This window comes from Cotesia typhae, unplaced genomic scaffold, assembly GCF_013202065.1.
Source record: "Cotesia typhae breed Kobodo isofemale line unplaced genomic scaffold, CoteBio_Ctyphae contig_11, whole genome shotgun sequence".
Classification (NCBI taxonomy): domain Eukaryota; kingdom Metazoa; phylum Arthropoda; class Insecta; order Hymenoptera; family Braconidae; genus Cotesia; species Cotesia typhae.
Genome location: NW_027423711.1, coordinates 1861906 through 1883801, shown reverse-complemented (window position 1 = coordinate 1883801; position 21896 = coordinate 1861906). Strand labels below are relative to the sequence as shown.

Sequence of the window (21896 nt, the reverse complement as noted above, 5' to 3'; positions counted from 1 at the left end):
TTTTAGTTTTTTAAATAAATACATTTTATGAAGAAACTTAAAAAATATTTCATATGTAAAAATTATAAAAAAATATGAATGCAATTTATTACAAATTTTGTTTAATGAGGATTATAAAAACAACATAATAAATTGTCATGTGTCTGCTGATTCCAGTATCATAATTAAAATTTTGAACTGTCAAAACTTAAAATTTTTAAATAGTGAATAAAATTAATTTATTTAAATAATTTGTAAATAAAAATTAAAATTTATGAAAAACACTTTAAAAAATTACATCACTCGTTCTAGAATTTTTTCAGACCAAACTTTTTATTTGACCACTCCCAAGACTAAAGATAAAAAATGAAAAACACTCGTAAAAAAAGAAACGGTATAGTAATATAATATATTTAAATAAAAAATATAAATATAAAATACTGAGTAGAGTGAATCACTACTAGACAGTTGGAGTGTAGAGTGATGAATAAAAATTTAATGTTTAACACATTTTCAAATAGAATTCTCGGTTTAGTTAATATAATGCTAACTAAAATAAAAAAGTGAGAAGAGAATTTACTATTCACTGCAATAAAACCTCGTGGTCGGATTACCGCAGTGCGGTGACAATGATACAACCAAGTATCAGTCTACCTTAGTATCTGACAATGAGAATGATATGAGGGATCTCATCTCTAATTTGCTGACATCACCTATTATTTTTTCCTGTCAACTAAACCGCTCAAGTACTAAAGATTGTTTGCTTTTTTCTTTACCAATTCGTAATTAATATTTTTGTAAATTTGTTTTTAGAAACATACCTGATATGATGGAACTAAAACGAGACGACAAGATAAATTGATGAAAAAATTTCAATAGTAGAAGAGATTTTAGAGTAATAATCGGTATTATTATTTTTTTTTTTATGAAACAAATAAAACTGAGAGAGAAGGAGATACAATTAAGAGGAAAAAAGTAATTGAAGGAGAAATAAAGTGAACACGATTTTAATCTTAACACAATCGGCAATGCGTGGCAATATAAGACGCGCGCGTGTCGTGCAAACGGGTATATTGATCAGCTGATGGTCGGGTGGATACTGAACCACTTCGTGGAATTCACCCCTTATTGTTGTGTATAAGCGCGTGCGCGTAACTTTTTCACCCGATATTTCCCGACCTCATTGTGAAATGCTCACTCGTCTTGTCAGGTTTTTTTTTTTATTTTCTTTTTCTTTATATTTATTTACTCTATTTTTTATTTTAACTTTGCTTGCACCAACTCATGTACTTTCATATAGATACACTCACTCGCTCACTTAGTGACTGACTCCGTCGTAAGATTTAAAAAAATAAAACGAAAGTTATAAAAACAAAAAAAAAAAGGAGATAACAGAGATCGAAAAAATTTCTATTTCCTCTTGGGGTTTCAGGTTATATATAACCAAATTTCACTGAGGATTCAGATCCCTTGAGGAACCGAAATTTTCAAGAGATTCACTTTGATGTTACAAATCGCAATGATTAAAAAAAAAAAAAAAAAAAAAAAAAAGATTTAATGGATTTGATAGTTTCAATTTGATAAACTTGGTTTATTTAATTAAATTATTTGGTATCATTTTTAAAAACTTATATCTTAGTATGTTTAAATATTGTTTCTGTGGCTTGAAAAATGATATACGTCTTTTTAAGCATTTGAATTGTGCCAAAAAAATATTTGATTTATTTTAAGAGTTTATGTAATGTTTAAAAAATTTCTGCTATTTAAATGTTAAATGAAATATTTTTTTTAAATAATTTATTCACAAATGATTTTTTAAATACTAAAAAAAATGGCGCGAAAATATGGTTTTAATAAATATTAAATATTTTTTTCCTTTATAATAAACTGAAAAGTTTAAAAATTGTATGGCTTTAATTTTAAAAGAAAAAACTGAAAAAAATTTTTATGCTTTGGAAAATAGTCAAGAAATAAATTAGTATTCAAATAATTAAAATTTAAATAACGGTGTAACACCAAGCAAAGTTAATACTGTATTTAAAAAAGCAAATTGTCTTTGGTTATTATTATAATAATAAAAAAAGAATGATGACTGGTAACGGACTATGAATACGAACTATAGATAAGAATTTTGTGGTTTTGTGGATGAATAAGACGTGGGAGCGGTAGATAAATATTTTTTTGTTCTTTCTTCATTTTTAAAAACCATTTAATAGCAATGAAGATAAATAAATAAATAACAAATATAAAAATATAATAGAGTTGTAGTGTAAAATGAATTTTTGCAATGTCAGATAAAAGTGAATACAGGAATGAAAGATTGCTTTTATCGATAATTATGCAAACACGAGAATAATAAAAAAGATCTTGATGTAATACTTGGCATAAATGCATTTATGTATCGAAATATATGCACACTTGAGGCGATGTATAACGAAAATTCCGCGTGAGTTGAGGCGTCTAACTTTCCACAGAATGAAAAGACGAAGTAAAAAAAAATAATAAAATAAAAACTAAGAAAAAGAATGGAAGGGAAAGCAAAATTAAATTTATGTGCATCAACTTACCAACTCGGAAGGAAGTGTAATTTTCGAGTCGAAGGATAACCTCTACTCCGCTCTCGTCGGTTTGTTGATTCTATTCTTATTTTTAAAATCTTCGGTACTTGTTTTCTTTTTCTTTCGAGCAGACAACTTCTCCTCCACCTCGACAGTATCACGCGTGTTTTCAGCTAATTTTACTCCTGCAAACAAACGAGCCGCAAAATCCGTTAGAAATGTATTGTTCGTTGCACTTTCTAACCAACTATTACACCTTCCGCATTTTAGTACATTATTTATAATAGTGCTAATAATTACTAGAAAAATATTTAATTGTTAAAAATTTTACTCAAAAAAAAAAAAAAAATTTTTTTTTTTTTTTTCATATTTTTGTTGAATTAATTTTTATGAGAATAGAGTGAATTATTATTTTTCATTGTAAAAAATATCTTTAAAAATGAACAAAGAAGATATTTATGGTTTAAAGTGAATGTAAGTCAGAAAAACATGAGGTTGAATTTAAAAAAAAAGTTGTCACAAATAACCGCGACAACGGAATAAATTAACTGCGTTGCCATTGCATGTTGCTGAGAATACAAAAGTAAGTAAGTAAGTAAGTATAAAAGTAAATTATTGTACGAGTATTGTCATCTGCTACATTAGCAGAGTGTGAGAAATTTAAATGGTTGTTGGCAAACGTACAAACTAATCTTACTATAATTTAACTTAGATCTTGACATGATTCACTTAGAATTTCTTGAGCTGCGCGTACAAGGAAATGTTTGTTTAAGCGAAATTTATAATTGAAAAATAATAAAATAAATGAACTTAGGGTGACAGTGCACTCGATAGATTTAAGAATATAAAATGAAAAAAATCTTACAAGAAAAAAGTTTATTACGCGAGGTAACCGAGTTTATTACGCGAGTGCTGAGTCCTCAGAATCAATCTTGTACAAGTAAGGTACAAGAAGAAGAACAGCAGAAGGGAGTATATATATGTATATATATAAGGACTAGCGTAAAGTGAGAAAGTAAGTACTTTAGCTGAACTCGAGTTGTTCACTTGGCGTGATCCGCGGCCCGTTTGTGGGTCTTGATGGCCTCGAACTCGTCTCTTATCCCTTGGATCGCCCAATCAAAAAACCAGCAGCAGAATGAACGCCTATTGGTTAGGTTACGGCCACCCCAAGGGCTTTGATTGGACGAAGTTACTATCACCCTGGGTTACCATTTGCATCAACAATCTACCAGGGTCGATATTATTGTACTTGTTTTACTCAACATTAGATATGCCTTTATGCTATACTTTGTGCTTTGGAGTAAGTAGGGGGTTACGCGATTTTTCTAAAATTTTTTTATTTATTTATAAAAAAAAAAATAAATTAAAAAAATTATTGCAAAATCATGGATATCCAAATTTGGATGAGTGAAAATTACATCAGATAGATTATAAATAAAAGATGTTAGAGAAAAGGGTGAACGAACGGAAATACCAGAAGGAAGAGATAGAAAAAAAGATACGTTCTGCGGCTTGTACGCCCTCGTGAGAAGATCCAACTCTTCTTCCTCTCTTTCCTCTTTCTCTTTTCACTTGATACATACTTCTATTCACGATCACAATAAAACCTAACCATCTCGCCGTGCGTAATCTTCGGTCTCACTTTGCGGTGCATCTTCCAACAACAACTTCTTTGTTGGTCTCTCTCTAACTCTTTGGTAGATGCTGTATGATACCACATACTCCGTAAATATATACATGTATAGATAGATATAGTAATACTATAACTATTCTATACATTACAACGTTACATTAGACGGCCCTAGCACGCGGTTGATATTTTTCCGCACCAGCAAAACCGGCTGGCTGTTAAGATGCCAACCAACCGGACAATGGACTCTTGCAGTGTCTTCCGATTCTTAGGAGGGAAATGACCTTCATTGCCCTCTACTATCTAACAAAATAACATTCATGTTCATTATACAGTCGAGTCTCGTTATGAGTTCTATTAGTGTCTTTCTCATATTAACACGAGTCTACACAGAAAAAAAAAATTTCTTGAACCAAGAAAATTATAAGGAAGACCAAAATTATTTCGGAGCAAGAAGAAAATTTCTTGGCTTAAAAAAATTTAACTTCGTTGAAGAAATTTTCAATGTTTCTTAAAATTTTCTTAATTTAAAAAAAAATTTACGCTTGACTCTGTGTAGTTAACACAGAAGTTAAAAAAAAAACAAATAGGACTCCTAACGAGATTCGACTGTAATTATTGTTTTTGATATTTTATCAATACTATGTTTTTTGTTTCTATCATAAAAAGTTTTATAGAAAACTAGTTTTTAAATTATAAAAAAAAGAATAAGTATTATAAAAAAAAAAAAAAAAGCTATTTTCATTTACTTAAGTGTTATGTAAAATAGAAAACGGTGGAAGTTTAAAAATTATGTTAAAATTATTTTTATTTCTTCACAAGCAATATAATCAAAGATTGACTCAAAAAGTATTTGCAAACGATGCGACCTGAGCAACTTAGAAACAGAACACGTACTATTTTTGTGCTTTTTCTACGAACTAAATCTAGTCATATTTCTAAATCTGTAGATCAGGTTCTAGAATTTTTTTTTTTAAACAATTTTAAATATTAAGCTTATTAGGTTTATTGAAGACATATTTTATTATTCGCAAAATGATGAGAAGTAAAATTCTTGAAAAAAGTAAATAAATACGCATAATAAAAAAAAAATCAAAAATATTTTATAGGATTGATTATACGTTATTTTATATTTTTAGTTTTTAAAATTATGATATTGAAATTGAAAGAGATCTAATAATTTTTAGAATTTTTTTTTTTATAAATAAAACATCTAAAAAAAATGCTACATGTAGAATTTATAAAAAGCTATAAATGTAATTTTTTGAATAAAATTAAAAAATGACCAAGTATGTGCTAATTTTAGTATCGCTTAAAATTTTATCAATTTACAACATTTCTCAATTGTGAGTAGTAAAAAAATTTTATATTTAATTTTCTTTGTTACTTATTTATGTTTTGGAGAGTTAATGTTTTGTGATTGAGATAATTGATTTGTGATATTTTATTCATCTGTGTTTTGAGTCAGTATAAATTCAATTTATCAATAAAAATTTAACTGGTTATTTTGATTGTGTCACACATGAATATCAATTGCGACATTATTCGTATTTTTGGTTGATAAAATCAACGAAACGTTACAGAAAAATTAAAAATGAACGTTAAATGACATGACGACAACTGTACCGAGTTTGAATCACTTGTTCGTGTATTTATTAAAATGTGTGATAAGTTAAATTATTTTCATCTTTATTAATAATTTTCACCATTGAAAAAAAATTATTGGCTTTTTAAAAATAAGATTATCAATAAAAAAACATTATTTTTAAAACGTTAAAAATGATGTACGTCAAATCAATCCGTATCAAGATGTATACAGGGCTGTAAATAATGTGGTACTATCAATATTTCACGAAGATTCATCCGACCATGCATCGATCGTGGGTATTTGTTGAATAATTAATGCTTTATGGTTGTAATACTTGGTTTTGCACTGCAAGTAAAATGTATTTGACCGCGATTAAAATAAAACGTTATTTATGTAAAAACATATAAAGGTCTGCTGGAAAATAATATTACAAATAAAATTAAAAACCACATAAAGAGAGCAAACAGCCAAATAAAAGACTCCCCTAATAAAAAAAACTCCATATGCTTTTATTTTCAATTTCGGTTGTTTTTTTTTTTTAGCCAGTAGAAAATGTTCGCAATTAATGTTTCATATTTGGAAAAAAAAATTCTTGTAGAGAAAAAAAATTTTCATTTTATATCAAAAACATTGAAAAAAAAAAAATTGTTCGTATCAAATGTATGTCACAAAAAAATGAAATATTAATTACATAGATCAATGAAATTTTTATCAGAGAAATTTGATTAAATTTTATACCTACTAAATTTTTTTCAGCGTTGTAATTTAAAAATAATTCTTTTTTTTTTTTTTTTAAATGGATCTAAAAATTTTCTAACTATAAATTTAAAAACTAGTTGATATTAAATATAGAATTTTAATGTCTCAGCTCAATTTCAAAATATAAGTTTTCAGTAAAAATTATAAACAAAACAGTTCATCTTTCATTTTATTACTCTTCTAAAAAATTATTTTTTCATGAATTGTCCAGGATATTGTCATTAAATAGACTTTTTTTTTTTTTTTTTTTTTTTTTTACAAGATTGCTGATTTAATAATACTATTCTTTGTTCTCAACCCTCTTTACCGCTATTTTTTCCTAAAAAAGCTACTAGTACATTTTTTATCATTCCAACAAATCAATATCGATTCCTACCAAAATATTTTTCTCTGTCAAGTTATTTTTAATAAAATTATTGTTTTTTGTGACAGTAAACTTTAGATATGCATTTTTTTAATTTTATTTTATTTATTTTTTTTTTCCAATTTTACAGAGAAATAAAGCAAAATTTATTATCGTAAATAATAATTTTATCATCCACAGTGCTTTATCATCAAAGAGAGCTTAGTATTTTTAATAATTTTCTAAAAATTTACACCTCATCTTTTTTAGACAGAAGTAAAAAACAAAAAAGCTTGAGGGCAAAAAAGAATTGAAAAGACAAAGCACCTTAGCGGTGATGAAAGCGCTTGAAGTACTTGTATAAGTAGTAACTACAGACATATGGAATGATAAAAATAAAAAATTCACGGAAAAAAGAAAAAAGGGGAAGAAAAAGAGAAAGCTTGACAGTTGTTGAGGGTGGAAACTTTGCGCGGGGGTTGCTCTCTGCAATTACGTGGCGACCGGCGCGAAGAAGGACGCCGGTTGAGACAAGAGACCCATAGGTAGAGTAGGTAGAGACCGGTAAAGCCGCATATATAAGACTAGGGGGTGAGAGGGACCAGAGGAGATACCGCTTCGCGAGAGAATAGCAAACTACTGTGGGGAGGACGCATCTGTCCGATCATATTTGATTGCTAGTGTAGCGAAACCTAAAGTTGTTGCTCGGTTCTATAAACCTAGAGTCTCTAGACTCTTTTATTCTTTATCCCTTATTTCATTTTACGGAATATTATTTTATAATTTCAAATAAGACCTCGATATGGAAATAACCCCCTTTAGTTATTTATTATTAAACCCCAAGACTTAAACTTTTGAATTTACTTATAAATAACTATTTTTACTCCGGTGAGTGAAAAAAAAAAAAAATAATTTTTTTAATGGATAAATTTAAAAAATAAATAAAAAAAGATTTAAATTTATAATTCGAAATAAATAACTTTGTTATTTTTTTTTTTGCATTAGGAATTATTTACCGGATCGTTAATTTGATACACGTCTGAAGTTTTAGAATTTATTTAAAAAAGTTTTTCCAATTAAAATACCTGTCAAAATTTCACCGTAATACATATTTATATTATAATTAAAGTCATTAACAGCTTAAGGTTTATTAATTTTCCCGTAACTAAATAAGAACCAAAAAAAAAAACTTTTATTCATCTATTCCTTGATGTAAAAATAAAAAATCAAGTTTATTATTTTTACATCATTAATCATTATCATTAAATTGAATAAAGTAGTACAAAATAATGTATCTGACTTTCTGTTATAATTTTCTTGATATTTAATTGCACTTTCAAACACCTCGAATGCTAAATATAAAAGTACAATAAAATAATGCCATTTCTAAATAAATTATAAGTTTCTTTATACTCCAGACAAAAGAAACCTTACTTACATTAAAAAAAAAAAAAAAAAAAATTCTAAAAGCCTCAATTTATGATACTTTATATATTGTTGAAAAAGAAGTATTTAATTAAGCGGTTAAGAAATAAATGTTTCAAAATTAAACGAGTTCACTCAATCGATTGTACTTGATTATAATTTAACAACTACATCGTAGCCTTGTAAAAAAAAGTTTTGCATAAAATAATAACTATCAAAAATTCATTGTAACCTCAATTAATATAAAGTCGGCATTAAACAAAGAAAAAAAAATTACATACGAGTATAAAAAAAGACGAGGTTTTATTATTTAAAGACTGTAAAGAAAAAATTGATGAAAGTTTTTAAGCGTCCCGCCTAAAATTGCAGGTTTATAAAGTTAGGGGAAGCACATAGAGTGGCAGACATGTGGAAATAGCAGACGTTGTGGCGCTGCTTTCAAATGGTGCTGTCGCCGATGCGACATCATCCCTATATATGATACTACCCAGTTGAAGTAGAATTTATTCTACCCTATCGTGTATCGTGTATTATTGTTATAGTATTATATTCTTATACCTTATTCGGACTGAGAACCAAACGATACTCTATATATACAGCTGTACATTAAACTATATGGTATAGAGGCCATATAGCCTTTATATATCTTTTATACCGCACGCTATACTCAATAATTCATTCATAGATCTATCTTATAGACCTGTGCTTATAGCTGAACTGTTTTGTTACTGGTGTTCGCAGGTACTGCGCAGGCAGGTCACTGTTAGTCTGTTATTATATTTTCCGATAAAACTAAAAGAAAAATTAAAAACATTGAAATTTTGATTTTTAGGCCCTAGAAGAACCTACCTACGCGTTTTGCGCTTAAGATATATGCAACAGTTATTTGCTGTATTGCATATGATTCAAAATTTTTCACTTTATAATAATAACAGTAATATATCAAGTCAGTAGACTATAGGCTGTCTATAGAATAGAACATCACCTACGCATTAGCTTTATACTACCATTACCAGTACAGCGGAGTTCTTTGTTTCTATTTTCCATTTTTCTATATAACATCAGCGAGAAATATCAATAACCTTTGGTGTATCGTAACACGATAGTATGATACCTAAAAAAAACTTTATAAAAGGTACAAAGGTTTTATAAAAGACAGTCACGATGAAAAGGAAAAAAAAAGAAATAAAAGTTAGAGAGAACTGAAGACATGAAAAGTCTGGTATTTTGGTTTGGTTAACTTTCTGTTTGAGGAAATGAATAAAAGAAAGTGTGTGGGATTTTATTTTAAATAGAAAAATTTCAATTTTTGTAGTAGTTTAAGTAAATTAATTACATTTAACGGTAAAATCAATTGACGTGGTCAATGTGCCAAGATCGCGTGTGTTGATTGGAATTCAGCCCTTACTACCCCAGCATGTCGTCTTCACCACGAATTATTCACAGGTGGTCGTTGAGGTTTCAGGGCATCGGCTCCTAACCTTTAACCTTCACGTACATACTCGATATTTTTTTTATATTTTAGTTTTATCTATGTATTTTTAACTCCAATTCGATATTGATTTGTCGTCGAATCTCAAAATAGATAGTTGATGTAGATATCCATGCAAAGAACATTGGTGTATTGGATAATTTGACGCCAAATAGCCGATTAATTAAAATTTAAATGTAACCGATGAAACGGAACATTGGAGTGCTTCGTTAAAAAAATTGATCAATTAACACGTATTTTGTTTTAAATTTTTTAATTAGTCTGACGTGAAGATTTAAAATTTTTAGGTAAATGGTCTTTAATATAATAATTTATTTTTATATCTTTTGTTTTTAATTAGAATATGCCGAGAATAAATTGGTTTTTTAAAATAAGTAAAATAATTAAATTCGACAATAAAAACTTGTATATTAAATTTTTTTAATAAATAAGAAAAACTTTTAATAATTCAATTATTTTTTTTCTATTCATGAAAAAATTTATATACTATGCCAGTGTTTTAGTTGAACAGTTTAACTAAAATTATTCATGGACGATAAGAAACTTTTTTATCAAGTTTGCACAGATAACTAATAATTCATGAAAGATGGCCAGTTTGAAAAAAATTTTAATAAAAACAAAATTATACAAATAAGTAAAATTAAATTTTTATGTGAAAACTAATCGACCTGAAAACCGAAAGCTTTCGTTTGCCTGGACTTGGAAAAAAAAAGAAAAATACGAAAAAATAATTCTTTTTTAACAGGTTTACGGTAACTTTAAATCATATTGAGCGGAATAAATTAAGTGGCAATTAAAATAACTTTTAAAGACTTTTTCAATCGTTTAGGTTTCGAAACTGATTTGAATAATTGATACCAACTTGTTAACAGAGAAATTAATTAAATAAAAATAATAATTTATAAAATTTTTAAATATAATTAGATAAATTAAAATTTCAATATTAATTAAACTTCCATTAAACAAATTGTTTGATAAATTAAAAAAAAACTAATCAATTGATTGATCTTTGAATTTTATAAATTATAAAAAGAATTAATTTTTTTAATTATCGTCACCAAACAGTCAGATTTAATCAGGTACCAAGATTAAACATATAAACTGTAGGAATAAATTAAAAAATGAATAATACAATGGAGGGTGTTAATTAATAAAATCAATTAACGTTCGCACCCCAAAGTACAAATTGAGTTCATCGTGTAATTGATAGGAATTATTTTCATGATTTATAATTTAAAAATAAATAGTTATTATTTAGTTATAAAATACGACCATGTAAATTGATTTTAATTGGTTAAATTAAACTGACAACTTAAAGCGCCAGCTTCTATCAATAATGCATTTACCCCAACGGGATTTCGTAAATTGTTTGTTTAATATGCATTAAGTATAATAAAATTTATGACTGGAATGTAGATATTACGTAAACAAAAAGGTTGATAGTCACTTTAAAATATTTTCCTACAGAAAACAGAAAAAAAAAAGTAAGTAAAAGAAAAAAGTCATTAATTTAGATACACCGACAATCAAGATGCAGTTTAGGTCACTATCGTCATATCTCAACGTTCAATTGTCTACTTGACTGGTTACACCAATAAATTTGTCACTTATTTTAGGTTTTTAAAAAGTACCGTCTAGTCCTAATGACTGCCTAGAAGATAAAGAATGTCGGAAAAGTGGTTTTACGCTTACGTGACTTGAAGATTAATTTCTCAAGCAGGTGGACGAGTACTTTGCACGCGGATGAATCGCGGGTAACTCGCATTCCTAACTTGTAAAAGTCTGTATACCTCAGAAGACGGGATCACTCCTTTTGTACCAAGGACTATCATCATAAAAGCGGTTTAATTCTAATGAAATGTTCATTATATATAGATATATGTAACATTATTAATTTAAAAAAAAAAAAAAAAAAAAAAAAATACCGAATGGAGACAAAATAAAATAAAGTAATGGTAATAATTTTAAAAAGCGTTTTGTGTGGATAAATATAAGTGGAATGAAGCAAAAGAGACCACAGCTGTTGCAATTACCTTGTGCAATAGTATTAATGATTTCTTATGTGACCTTGTGCGTTCTTAAGGATTTCTCGATCTCCTTTTCAATTATAAGTGCGACATACTCCGACTGTCATTTAAGATCTTAAACTGACTTATATTACATTAGATGTATGAAGTTTGTAATAATTTATTTCTTTTAAGCTCGCTACGTATCTACTGTTCACACATTCACCTACCTGCAAATATATATTCATAAATACATATATATTTATTCATATAAATGCTGAAGAAGTTGTTGAAAATTGTGTGGGTTGAGAAAATGAAAGAAGCGATTGCACACACGTGCTCAAAGTCACTAATGTAATGTAATATAATAAGAGGGTGACAAAAAAGGTAAAGTTATGTGCATATTATCCACGTGCTACCAACACATACTATCGAATCCATTTAAAACGTAAACAATTTACAACGACATCAATAATCGTTTATTAGCTTTCATTTTCTCAATAAATTTTATTATTATTCATCAGTCAATAAAGGTGACATTTTTTATCTTATTAATACTTAAATATTAGATTCATTTTGTATAAATATTAATTAGTATTTAATTGTGCATCGAGAAATGATTAATTTTCTCAGCCATAAATAATTTAAATTTTTGTGAAAAAAAATAATTTCTAAAAAACTGAAAATTTGGGGAAATCAAGTCGCGTGTTAAATGGACGTGTGTATAACAGTGGGTCCTCGCATGGACGCAATGCCCGGTAATGTTCGCTATAGTACAAGTTCAAAGTTTTGTGATGGCAACCGCGTGCTATTCTGTCGTCCTGGCAACGCTTTGTTGTGCCGTCGCGACGTAAAATGTCGAACAAAGAGAAATGGAGTCAAAGAAAGAAAGCGAGATAGCAAAAAGTAAAAGAGAAGTAGAGGGGAAACAAAAAGAGGTGGAGTAATAGCTAAATGCAATTGTCAGGATAATTGTCTTAACATTTGACTAATCTTTTAATTCAATAAGCTACTTATTAAATTTCAATCTCTAAACAATAAAAAAAATTATAATTATTAATTTTAATTGACGGATAAATAAATAAATAAAAATTACATTTTACGGCAACACTCAGGTCTTCAACTAAATTAGTACAGATAATTCGATAAATAATGAAATTACTGAGCAGAGCGGGGGGGAAAATTCACCACTAAATTAATCAGCTTGAGGTGTAACTTCTAAACAACTATCATTAAAGCTTCGTGTTTGCTCATGATTAATTGTCGTTTAGTAACGGATGTTTACATAACCAGACAATCAATTCAACACTTCCGCTATTTATATTCGACATACATATTTTTGCTCAATAAAAATTTATCATATAAATAAACTAGCGTTGTTTAATTAAGGCTTAATTAATGAAAGTATATCTCAACTCCGGATTATAATTATATTGAAAATTAATATAATAAGTCAAACAAATCTTCGGTATTAAATGAGCGTAAATACATTACTCTTATCTAACAAAGCTTATCTTGGATAATCCATAGTGATTCGTCCAACGCTTTGCGTTTGTGAACAAACGAAGCGTTATCGGTTCGATAACGCGTCGAACGACATTTTTATGTAGTGCTGGGAAGTAAAGCGTCCTTCTATTCCACACATTTGAGCATACTATATACTCTAGTGTAGCGAGGGAGAACGAAAATGAGTGAACAAGAATGTCCGCTATCCCTGGATAGGATGTTGTGCGAGTAACTGCTGAGTAAAAGAGATCGAAGATGTTACGGAGCAAATGAATCCAACATCGAACTTAGAAACTTCTGCTTCAGCACGGCCATCATCGTCGGCGACTTACGTAGATGATAATGACAATGATTAATCTTGCGTTAAATAAAAATAGAAAACATAATTTAATTAAATGAATTATATGTTGTTATTTTTTAAAATACGAACCATTTAGCTGGAGATAAAATTCTAGATTAAAAATATAGCTTACAGGTCAACGTAGATTCGTTGCTTGAAAACTCTTGAGAATACAGTGGAGAGATAAATAAATAAATAAAATTAAATAATAATAATAAATGAAAAGAGAACAGCAGCAAGGGCAGTGGCATCTAAATAGCAATTTTACCACGCGTACGAAAGAGGGCCGGTCAAGCGCAACAAAACTAACCCCTAAATCATTCACGTCATTACAAGCAATATATTTATCGAAATTTTTTTTTTCAATAATTCGAGAAAATTTCATCACTTTATTATTTTATAATTATTTGATAAATAAATAAAAACTTACGTATAATTTATGTTGGTGTTGAAGCTCAATGATTTCAGGTAAATTCTCACTCACAAAAACACCAAACTTCAACGACAGCAATCACGGCGCAATGGCGAATCATTTAATGCGTTGTATTACTGCGTCTCTATCAACACACTGACGCCATCTAACGGATTTTTTTAAATTATGATTTTTCAGGGAATTTCATTGGCTCTGTGAAAGCCAATCAAATAATTCGTTTATTTGCGCGGGAAAAATTAAGCGACTGCAGAGCCATCTTTGAAATTTGTTTATTTCAAATTATTTTTTTTTATTCGGTTGGAAGAAATTAAATATGGAGGTGCCTAAGAATTTAGAGGATGTTAAAAAATCGATTGACTCAATGGAAAATGATATTAATTTGTATAATTTAAAGATGGAAGAAAATGACATGAAACGTTTGGAAATAGAACGGTCGATTCGCGAAACTGAAATGTTAATTGAGAAAGCTTTACACATTATTAAAACTAATGAGAGAAAGAATGAGGATTACTATAACAAAATTAGCAAAGTCGGTAATGACTTTAAAGCGTTGAGTGAATTTAATTTTAATAGTCAGAAAAATAAATCTGTTGATAATCAACTTGTGAAAGTTGAAAGCTTAAAAAAGGAAAAAATTAATTACCGAAATGAATTTGATAAGATTAATTATTCAGCTATTGATCTTGTAAGTTAATTGATTTGGTTTAAATAATTTAGATTTCAGTGAAATAAAAATAGAATATTATTTACAGCAGGTAAAAAAAGAGGCTATTCAGCAAGTCAAGAAGAAATTTTACCAGCTACAGGAATGTAGTAAAGAAATATTATCTAAGCTCAATGAATTTTAATTCATCTCTCTTTAAAAAATGTTAAATAAATAATACAAATTTATGTAACAAAAAAAAATTAAATTGCAATTAAAACTTATGTAATACTGTACAAATCAGAGTTTCATTAGACTAGTTGATAAAATATGACAGATTAATATCATACATTTACGACGCAATAAAAATATTTACATCAATTCTTAGTAAAAAAATAAGAATCATTTAATCATTCCCAAGTATTTTTAAATAATTTTGCATAGATTCAGATGTTTTTTCCATGTGTGAAAGTGAAAGAGAACCGGACTTAAATGCTCGAGTCACTCGGTCTTCAACTTTATGAGCTAAGCTTCTTTTTTCTTTAACTCGTTCACGTAGTAAAGTATTTTCAGCTTCTAAATTACTCAATATCTCTTCCAGTTTCTTGCTTTCTGCTATAATTTTCATTGCATCAAAAGTTCTTAAATGCTCTTTAACGTTCCCAGGCGGTCTCCTAGAAAATAAATAAAAAAAAATATAATAGATTAACAATATGAAAATAAATCCAGTTTAAATAGTTGGCTTAAATTAAGAAGAAATAAGTAATAAGTAATTAAATACATACCATGCTATTTCATCCGGACGACGTGTCGTTTCTGCCGTTAACTCTTTTAATTTCCCAAGTCCACTGGCTAGGTTTAAATCTGACAGTATTTCTTCCAACTCCATCTCCATAGCCTCATACAAGTCTTTCATCAGAATTTTGTGTAATTTTCCTACTGTCGCAGGTTTTGAGCCCAAGTACGTGAGACATTTGGCAAATTCTTCTTCACTTAAATCAAACAAAAAAAATATACTTATAAATAAATATATTAATTAAATAACTTAATATTAAACTTAATTTACAAATCAATGGTATAAAATAATAAAATATTTTTCTGTAATCAAATCCCGATACTTATCAAAGTTCTCAAGAATGTAATCAATCTGTGTACATCATAGAAGAGAAAAAGAAAATAAATATGTTTATTTCATAGAATTATTTACTATCGATGAAATAAAATGAATAAATAAGAGAAAAAATATAAATAGATCGTATCGTGATATTCTTTTGTTATTCATTCTTCTCTTATATTGAGTTCAATATGTCTGTACTGTAACACAATCGCCGGGATCGAATTTTTCTTTGTCCCAAATACAAACAAAGAACTTCGGTTTCGACTACTACTCTCCCAGTCAACCAGCAAAATTCAGCTTGGCTTCAAAGCAACTATTTTTTTTTTCTTAATTTTGTTCCTCTTACTTTTCCTTTGTCTTCTTTTTCTCGATCTACAAAATTGTTACATTATACTCTCCATCAAATACGTCTGTATTTGAACTGAAACAAATATACACGGAATGGTTAGCTAGACTCAAGAAAAAAAAATTTTTTACTGATGAAAACAATAAATTTATTTAGTCAAGAGAAAAAATTCTTAAGCTAAGAAAAAATTCTTTGTTTAAAAAAAATTTTTTTGGCTCAAGAATTTTTCCTTTAATGAAATTTATTGTTTTCCTTTTGGTAGTCTTGGTTCAAGAATTTTTGTCTTGAGCCAAGCTAACCATGTACCAGTGCACCAGAAAAAAACCAAGTGATTCTTGATGGAAGATTAACTTTAAAAATCAAAAAATGATAATTTTGGATTTGATGAATGTGTGCGCACGGTCAGGCCGGGACAGGTGCAATATGATATAAAACAACACTATTGCATATATCCAAGCCTAATCGAGCACGCTTACACGATCGAAGGAGGCCGAAGACCTCGTATATATTTTTCCAATCCAATCTAATATGTATACCAACTTATACATACATATTATGAAACCACGTAAATAGTGTCCTATCTTTTCTCTCTTTTCCTTACAGTTTACAGATTAAAATTTACCGTTCTTCGATCCAGCAAATGTAATGCAACATAATGCAACGTAACATAATGTAATCAGACATGGATAATTATAAATCAATTGATTGCGTAGGAAGAGTACACTTTAAGTAAAAAAAAAAAAAAAAAAAAATACAAATAAATGTAGATATTGAATTTCCGGGCATCCAAGTAACGGACCAAGTTTAAACCCGTTTGATAACCACCGATGAGGCTTCTTCTTCTTCTTCTTCTCATTCTCAGCTTCTCTTCTCAATTCTACATCTTCTACGTTATATTTCAACAGCGACGGCCGCATCAAGATTTAACAAACCAACTACTGTACCGTATTCAACATTAAACTAACTTGCTCTTGTGTTGATGATCGTGAGAGAGCAGACCAAAAATTTAAACCACGAACGTGCTTGAGAGCCTCTACTCTTCGCAACTGGATTCTTTGTCCTGAGTCCCCGACACGGTAGTCAAAAGATCCGTCCGTGCAGCAGTGGCATGGGGAGAGTGAAGGTTTTAGGTTCGTTCATTGCTAGTATATCTACGGATATATATACCTATACATGTATACCAACACAACACAATATATAACAACCAACTGACGAACCAGCTAATATAATGTAAAGGTTCGCGTGTCCCTTGAAATTGGACAATGGGCCAAACTTTAACCGAGCGGAAGAAAAAGAATGCGGTGAGGCGTGAACGACGGAAACGCGGTAGCCTCAAGACAGACAGATTATGATATACATATATTATATGTAACGTATAAACCAGCTAGCACAATAAAATACAATACATGTATGTGTGTGTAGAATTGAATTCGTTGAAAACCGCTGGTCCAGATGTATGTTGTAATGAAACTGCGAGAGAAAAAATTAATATCAGTTAATTGTTGATTAAATTTTTACATGCCGGCCACGTGAGTGAACAAGCGTAAACTTATAGAGCACATTAGTATGCAAATCACGAAGGCCAATGACATCAAATGACACTACGCGTCCCGTTCTCTTTATCTCGATAAAAGCACGAGATTCCCGATATCATTTGTACAAATATTAAATTAAATAAATTTTATGCTAATAAAATAGTTGACTTGTGTATGACTCACCTCACAGACTCGCTGATATTTTTCATTATACTTGTTATTGTTGCACGAAATACTAATGCGTTGTCCGATTGATGTGTGACTGGCTTTGGATCAGTGGTTTCTTCTAACACGTCCATATTAATTTAATCGATTGACTTTATTGGAATATAAGAATAAATGTAAGTGAGGTATTTGAATGACCGTTACAAAACTGTAGGATGATGTGTCTTGGTGTGTGTGCGTTGTTAAAATGAGTTGAAACCAGCTTTGACTGAAATCTCGCCGGCGATTCCTTTGTTGTCACAAGCCCAACCACGCCGTAACTTGTAACGGTCCTTTACACACGCTCTCTTATTCGTTGATTTTAAAATCCAGAGGTTCTATCCCCGCCCGACAGAGCTACTAGTTACTTTTGCGAAACGGCGGGCTTTTAAATAATTAATTTGTCATTAGTATCTACTATGACATTAAATTTAGCTGTCACTTCACAATTGTTTTAATTTTTTTTAACAAATAAATTATAGCAAAAAAAAAATTAATAAAAAAATAGAGTAGTAGAAATTTTAATAAATTAAAATGCAATTTTTTAAAAAATAATTTTTGAGAACAAATTTTTTTGTTAAAGAAAATTAAAAAATTGTCAAGTGACAGCTAACTTTAATGTCATCAAATTTTCGATTTTATTTAACAATTGAATTAACTATGATAAAAAGATTTGTTCCAAATAACTATCTTTAAAAAGTTGCATTTTTTGTTTTTTCTAATTTCTAAATGTCAATTTTTTTTTTTGCCATAATTTATTTTTTTTTTTAATTTCTAAAAATTATTAAATATCTGCTAAGTTGAAACTTGACTTGAAACTTTATTTTAATTAAAAAAAAAAAATAAATCAACTCTGATAAATTTATAAATATAATTTTGTGTCAATAACTGGATCTTCTACCTTAACTTAAATTGAAAGTATATCGACAAATTTTAATACAATAATAAAATTTGAACTTATTTTCAAGAACATATTTATTTTTGTCTTATTTTACTTTGTACATTATAAAATTAATTATACTAGTACGATTGACAGATCAATCATTTTTTTCTTTTATATACAGTGGAAATGAAATTACATATATGTACGTATATATTTTACATATAAATTACGCCATACGTAATTGTTAAAAATATATGCGTCTATAAAACTGATAATATTTTCAATAAAAAAAAAAAGTACACGTTTCTAAATTCTCCTAATGCAAATATCAAGTTTAACTTGAGTAGATAAATCTGTTCCAGGATTTACAGATGGTACTGAACGTTTAAACGACATCTAGTCACATGAATGATAAATCTTAAACTTTACAAAAAATTCAATAATAATTTACAACATACGATACTAAAAAAAGCTTTTTTTTCTCTAATTTCATGGCTTTTAAAAACAAAACAAAATCGTAAGTCAGTTGAAGTTGTCGCTAGAGAAATTGTTCGCTACTGCTGAAACTCAATTCAAGTAACCGCCAGCATGACTGTGGGTCTAGTTCAGTTGAATCACGACACAGTACCCAAACATAATTATATCTCATCACTTTATCAGGATCACCTTCCACGACATTATTTTGAGAGTCTCTTACACACATTATTTGTTGCGTTTGAAAGCTTATCACTAACACCGGACCCTGGTCCATCATTTTGCCCATCACGAGATCCACATTATCGATGTCTAAAAATAAAAAGAAATATTGTAAATGAGTTATAAATTTTTAATAAATATCAAAAAGCTCAATTGTAAATATTAAATTACCAAGAATTTTATTGTCCAATCGGTAACCTAATTTTCTTGCCGTATTCAAGGGCTGTGAAATTATATTATATGGACCTTCGTGACACCAATCTTTTAATATCTCCAAGTCTCCTCGAATCATAGCCTCCAGTATATTAGGTATTATGTCAGTTTCACAGTCTTTCAAAAAATTAATTTTATCGAAATTCGGATCTATTTTACATATTTCGGTCAATGTTTCAGAAAGTTCGGTTTTTTGAAACAAACCACCCATCATATCTGTTACTTTTTCAGTTAGTAACCTTGAAGCGCGTATTACTGGATTTTCAGACTCTTCATACTTCATTTTCCAATCCAATACTTTATTGACGTATGGATTATTGTCCTTAAAAAAAAAAAAAAAAAAAAAAAAAAAAAAAAAAAAAAAAACGAAACGAAAAAAAAAAAAAAAAACGAAATAATTAATAAAGTACGAAAATATTTTGTTAAGGGGTACAACCAATGTGACAGCCTGAAAAAAAGGCGATTTAAAATAGTAAGTAAATCAAAGTACCTTAAAGTTTTGCCAAGATTGAGAAAATTTTGAGTCCTTATGTAATTCTACATTTTTATCTTGATCATTAGCTTCAACTACTGTATCTTCTCTCTCCAAAATTTCTTTACGTTTTCTCAATTTTTTTAAAGGAACATAAACATGGTCCCGCATACCATTGTTATCCAACTCTTTGCGTACAACTTCAGCAGTCTGGGAAATAGTCTGAAATGTACTAGTTTTACTAATAGCTTGACTTTTTTCAGAAATTGACTCAGCAGCACCCTTGGCTGATTTTGAAATTTCTTCCCCCAACTGACCCGCTTTTTTACCAAGCTCCGTTTTGCTAGCTTCCTGTATCACTCCTTGAACTTTTTCCTTAAGTACATCTAATTTTTCTTTTAATACTTCTGATCCTTTGGAAGCTTCAGACTCGACAGTATGAAATTTTTGTCTCGCTGATTTCAATGCTTCTGACTGTTCCAACTTTTCAGCTTCTTCGCGGAATTTTTTGAGCGATTCCTTCATCTCTTTATTCTTCTGCATTTCTTGCTTAATATTATCAAAAAATTGGGAAAAGAAATTTGGTCTTCTAGCTTGATTACTGTAATACCTCACTTGATTATTTGTTCCTACAGCAAACGGTGTTATTGTTGTTTCAGGTAATTGTATCAATAAACATTCCTTGAAATCACAATAAATTTTTCTTCTTCTTTGCGTCGCCCTTGTAAGATCTGCGAGACTGGCCCTGCATGCTATCAGATTTCGAAGCTGTAATAATTAAATTTTAATTATTGACTTTTGAATAAATTCAGAATACTGAAGTTAATAGTCAGCTGTTAATTTAAAAAAATTTTTTAATAAATCAATTACAATAAAAAAAAATTCTTCTAAAAATTTTCACTTGTAATTTTTATTAATTTTTACATGTGAAACTTTTTAATTTAATTTTTTTTTTATAATTTAATTGCTATAAATATTTAAAAAAAATTTTATGTCTGTTAACTTCAGTGTCATATAAATTCTTACTGATATGAGACAATAAATTTCAATGGCATTAAAATTAGCTGTCACTATTATAATTTTTTAATTTTTTTCAATAAATAAACTTGCTCCAAAAAATTATTTTTAAAAAATTGCATTTTTTACTTTTTTAATTTTCTAAATGTCAATTTTCTCTTCTCATTTTTTTGCCATAATTTATTTTTTTAAAAGATTTTTAAAATGAATTGTTATCTGATAAATTGATTCTCATTAAATTTCATCATTTGTAGTATAAATAAAAAAAAAATATTACCAAGTACAAACCATCATAATTATTAAAAAATAAAATTATATTTACATGAATTATTTATTTATTAAAAATAATCGACGAGTTATATTTTTATTATTAAATAATTAAAAATAAAATTATATACAAAAATGAGAAATGTTTAACCATGAGAATAAAACCATAAGAACATAACCTTCTTCATGTACAACAATTCCGATTCACATATATTTAAATAAAAAAAAACCATTTTAAATATTCATAAAATAATAAAAAATGTTAAAGAATTGTTAACAGTATTAATTAAAAATATGTCTTCAGTTATTAATCAATAATATTTACCATTTTATCGTCAATTTTTTCCGAACTTTATTAAATAATTCCGAAAAGGGACTGACAACTCTCTGGTTAAAATATTAAGTTACTAGAAATATTTTTTCAAAAGTATTATAACCTGC

The 21896-nt window shown here is 28.5% G+C and overlaps 3 protein-coding genes across 4 annotated transcripts in view; all 3 read right to left on the bottom strand.

The window, feature by feature from the left end:
- Positions 1–14203, bottom strand: part of Hnrnp-k (Heterogeneous nuclear ribonucleoprotein K) — a 47361-nt gene extending 33158 nt beyond the window's left edge. Inside the window, exons 1-2 of one of the 2 annotated variants that reach the window (XM_074243797.1) lie at positions 14060–14203; positions 2547–2722 (exon numbers count right to left, since the gene is read on the bottom strand). The gene's annotated coding sequence lies outside the window, so the exon portion shown is untranslated. The remainder of the gene's footprint in view (positions 1–2546; positions 2723–14059) is intronic. The other variant, XM_074243816.1, reaches the window with a different exon arrangement.
- A 687-nt stretch (positions 14204–14890) lies between these two features.
- LOC141528001 (uncharacterized) lies at positions 14891–18169 on the bottom strand. Its single transcript, XM_074243824.1, has 3 exons — positions 17887–18169; positions 15491–15697; positions 14891–15379 (listed from the first exon to the last, which is right to left on the bottom strand). Exons 1-3 carry the CDS (start codon positions 18000–18002, stop codon positions 15112–15114), a joined length of 591 nt encoding a protein of 196 aa, XP_074099925.1. The 5' UTR covers positions 18003–18169; the 3' UTR covers positions 14891–15111.
- Positions 18170–18864: 695 nt separating this feature from the next.
- Positions 18865–21849, bottom strand: LOC141536694 (mitochondrial import inner membrane translocase subunit TIM44). Its single transcript, XM_074257434.1, has 4 exons — positions 21781–21849; positions 20190–20939; positions 19658–20021; positions 18865–19576 (listed from the first exon to the last, which is right to left on the bottom strand). The coding sequence occupies exons 1-4, from the start codon at positions 21781–21783 to the stop codon at positions 19329–19331; spliced, it is 1365 nt and encodes a 454-aa protein (XP_074113535.1). The 5' UTR covers positions 21784–21849; the 3' UTR covers positions 18865–19328.
- Positions 21850–21896: the final 47 nt, after the last annotated feature.

Coding starts and splice junctions, on each gene's coding strand:
- LOC141528001 (XM_074243824.1), bottom strand. CDS start 18,002: ATGGACGTGTTAGAAGAAACCACTGATCCAAAGCCAGTCACACATCAA. Junction 15,698..17,886: donor AATATCAGCGAGTCTGTGAG/GTGAGTCATACA, acceptor GTTTGATTTAAG/TGAAGAAGAATTTGCCAAAT. Junction 15,380..15,490: donor CGTCCGGATGAAATAGCATG/GTATGTATTTAA, acceptor TTTATTTTCTAG/GAGACCGCCTGGGAACGTTA.
- LOC141536694 (XM_074257434.1), bottom strand. Junction 20,022..20,189: donor AATCTTGGCAAAACTTTAAG/GTACTTTGATTT, acceptor TTTTTTTTTAAG/GACAATAATCCATACGTCAA. Junction 19,577..19,657: donor ATTGGACAATAAAATTCTTG/GTAATTTAATAT, acceptor TTTTATTTTTAG/ACATCGATAATGTGGATCTC.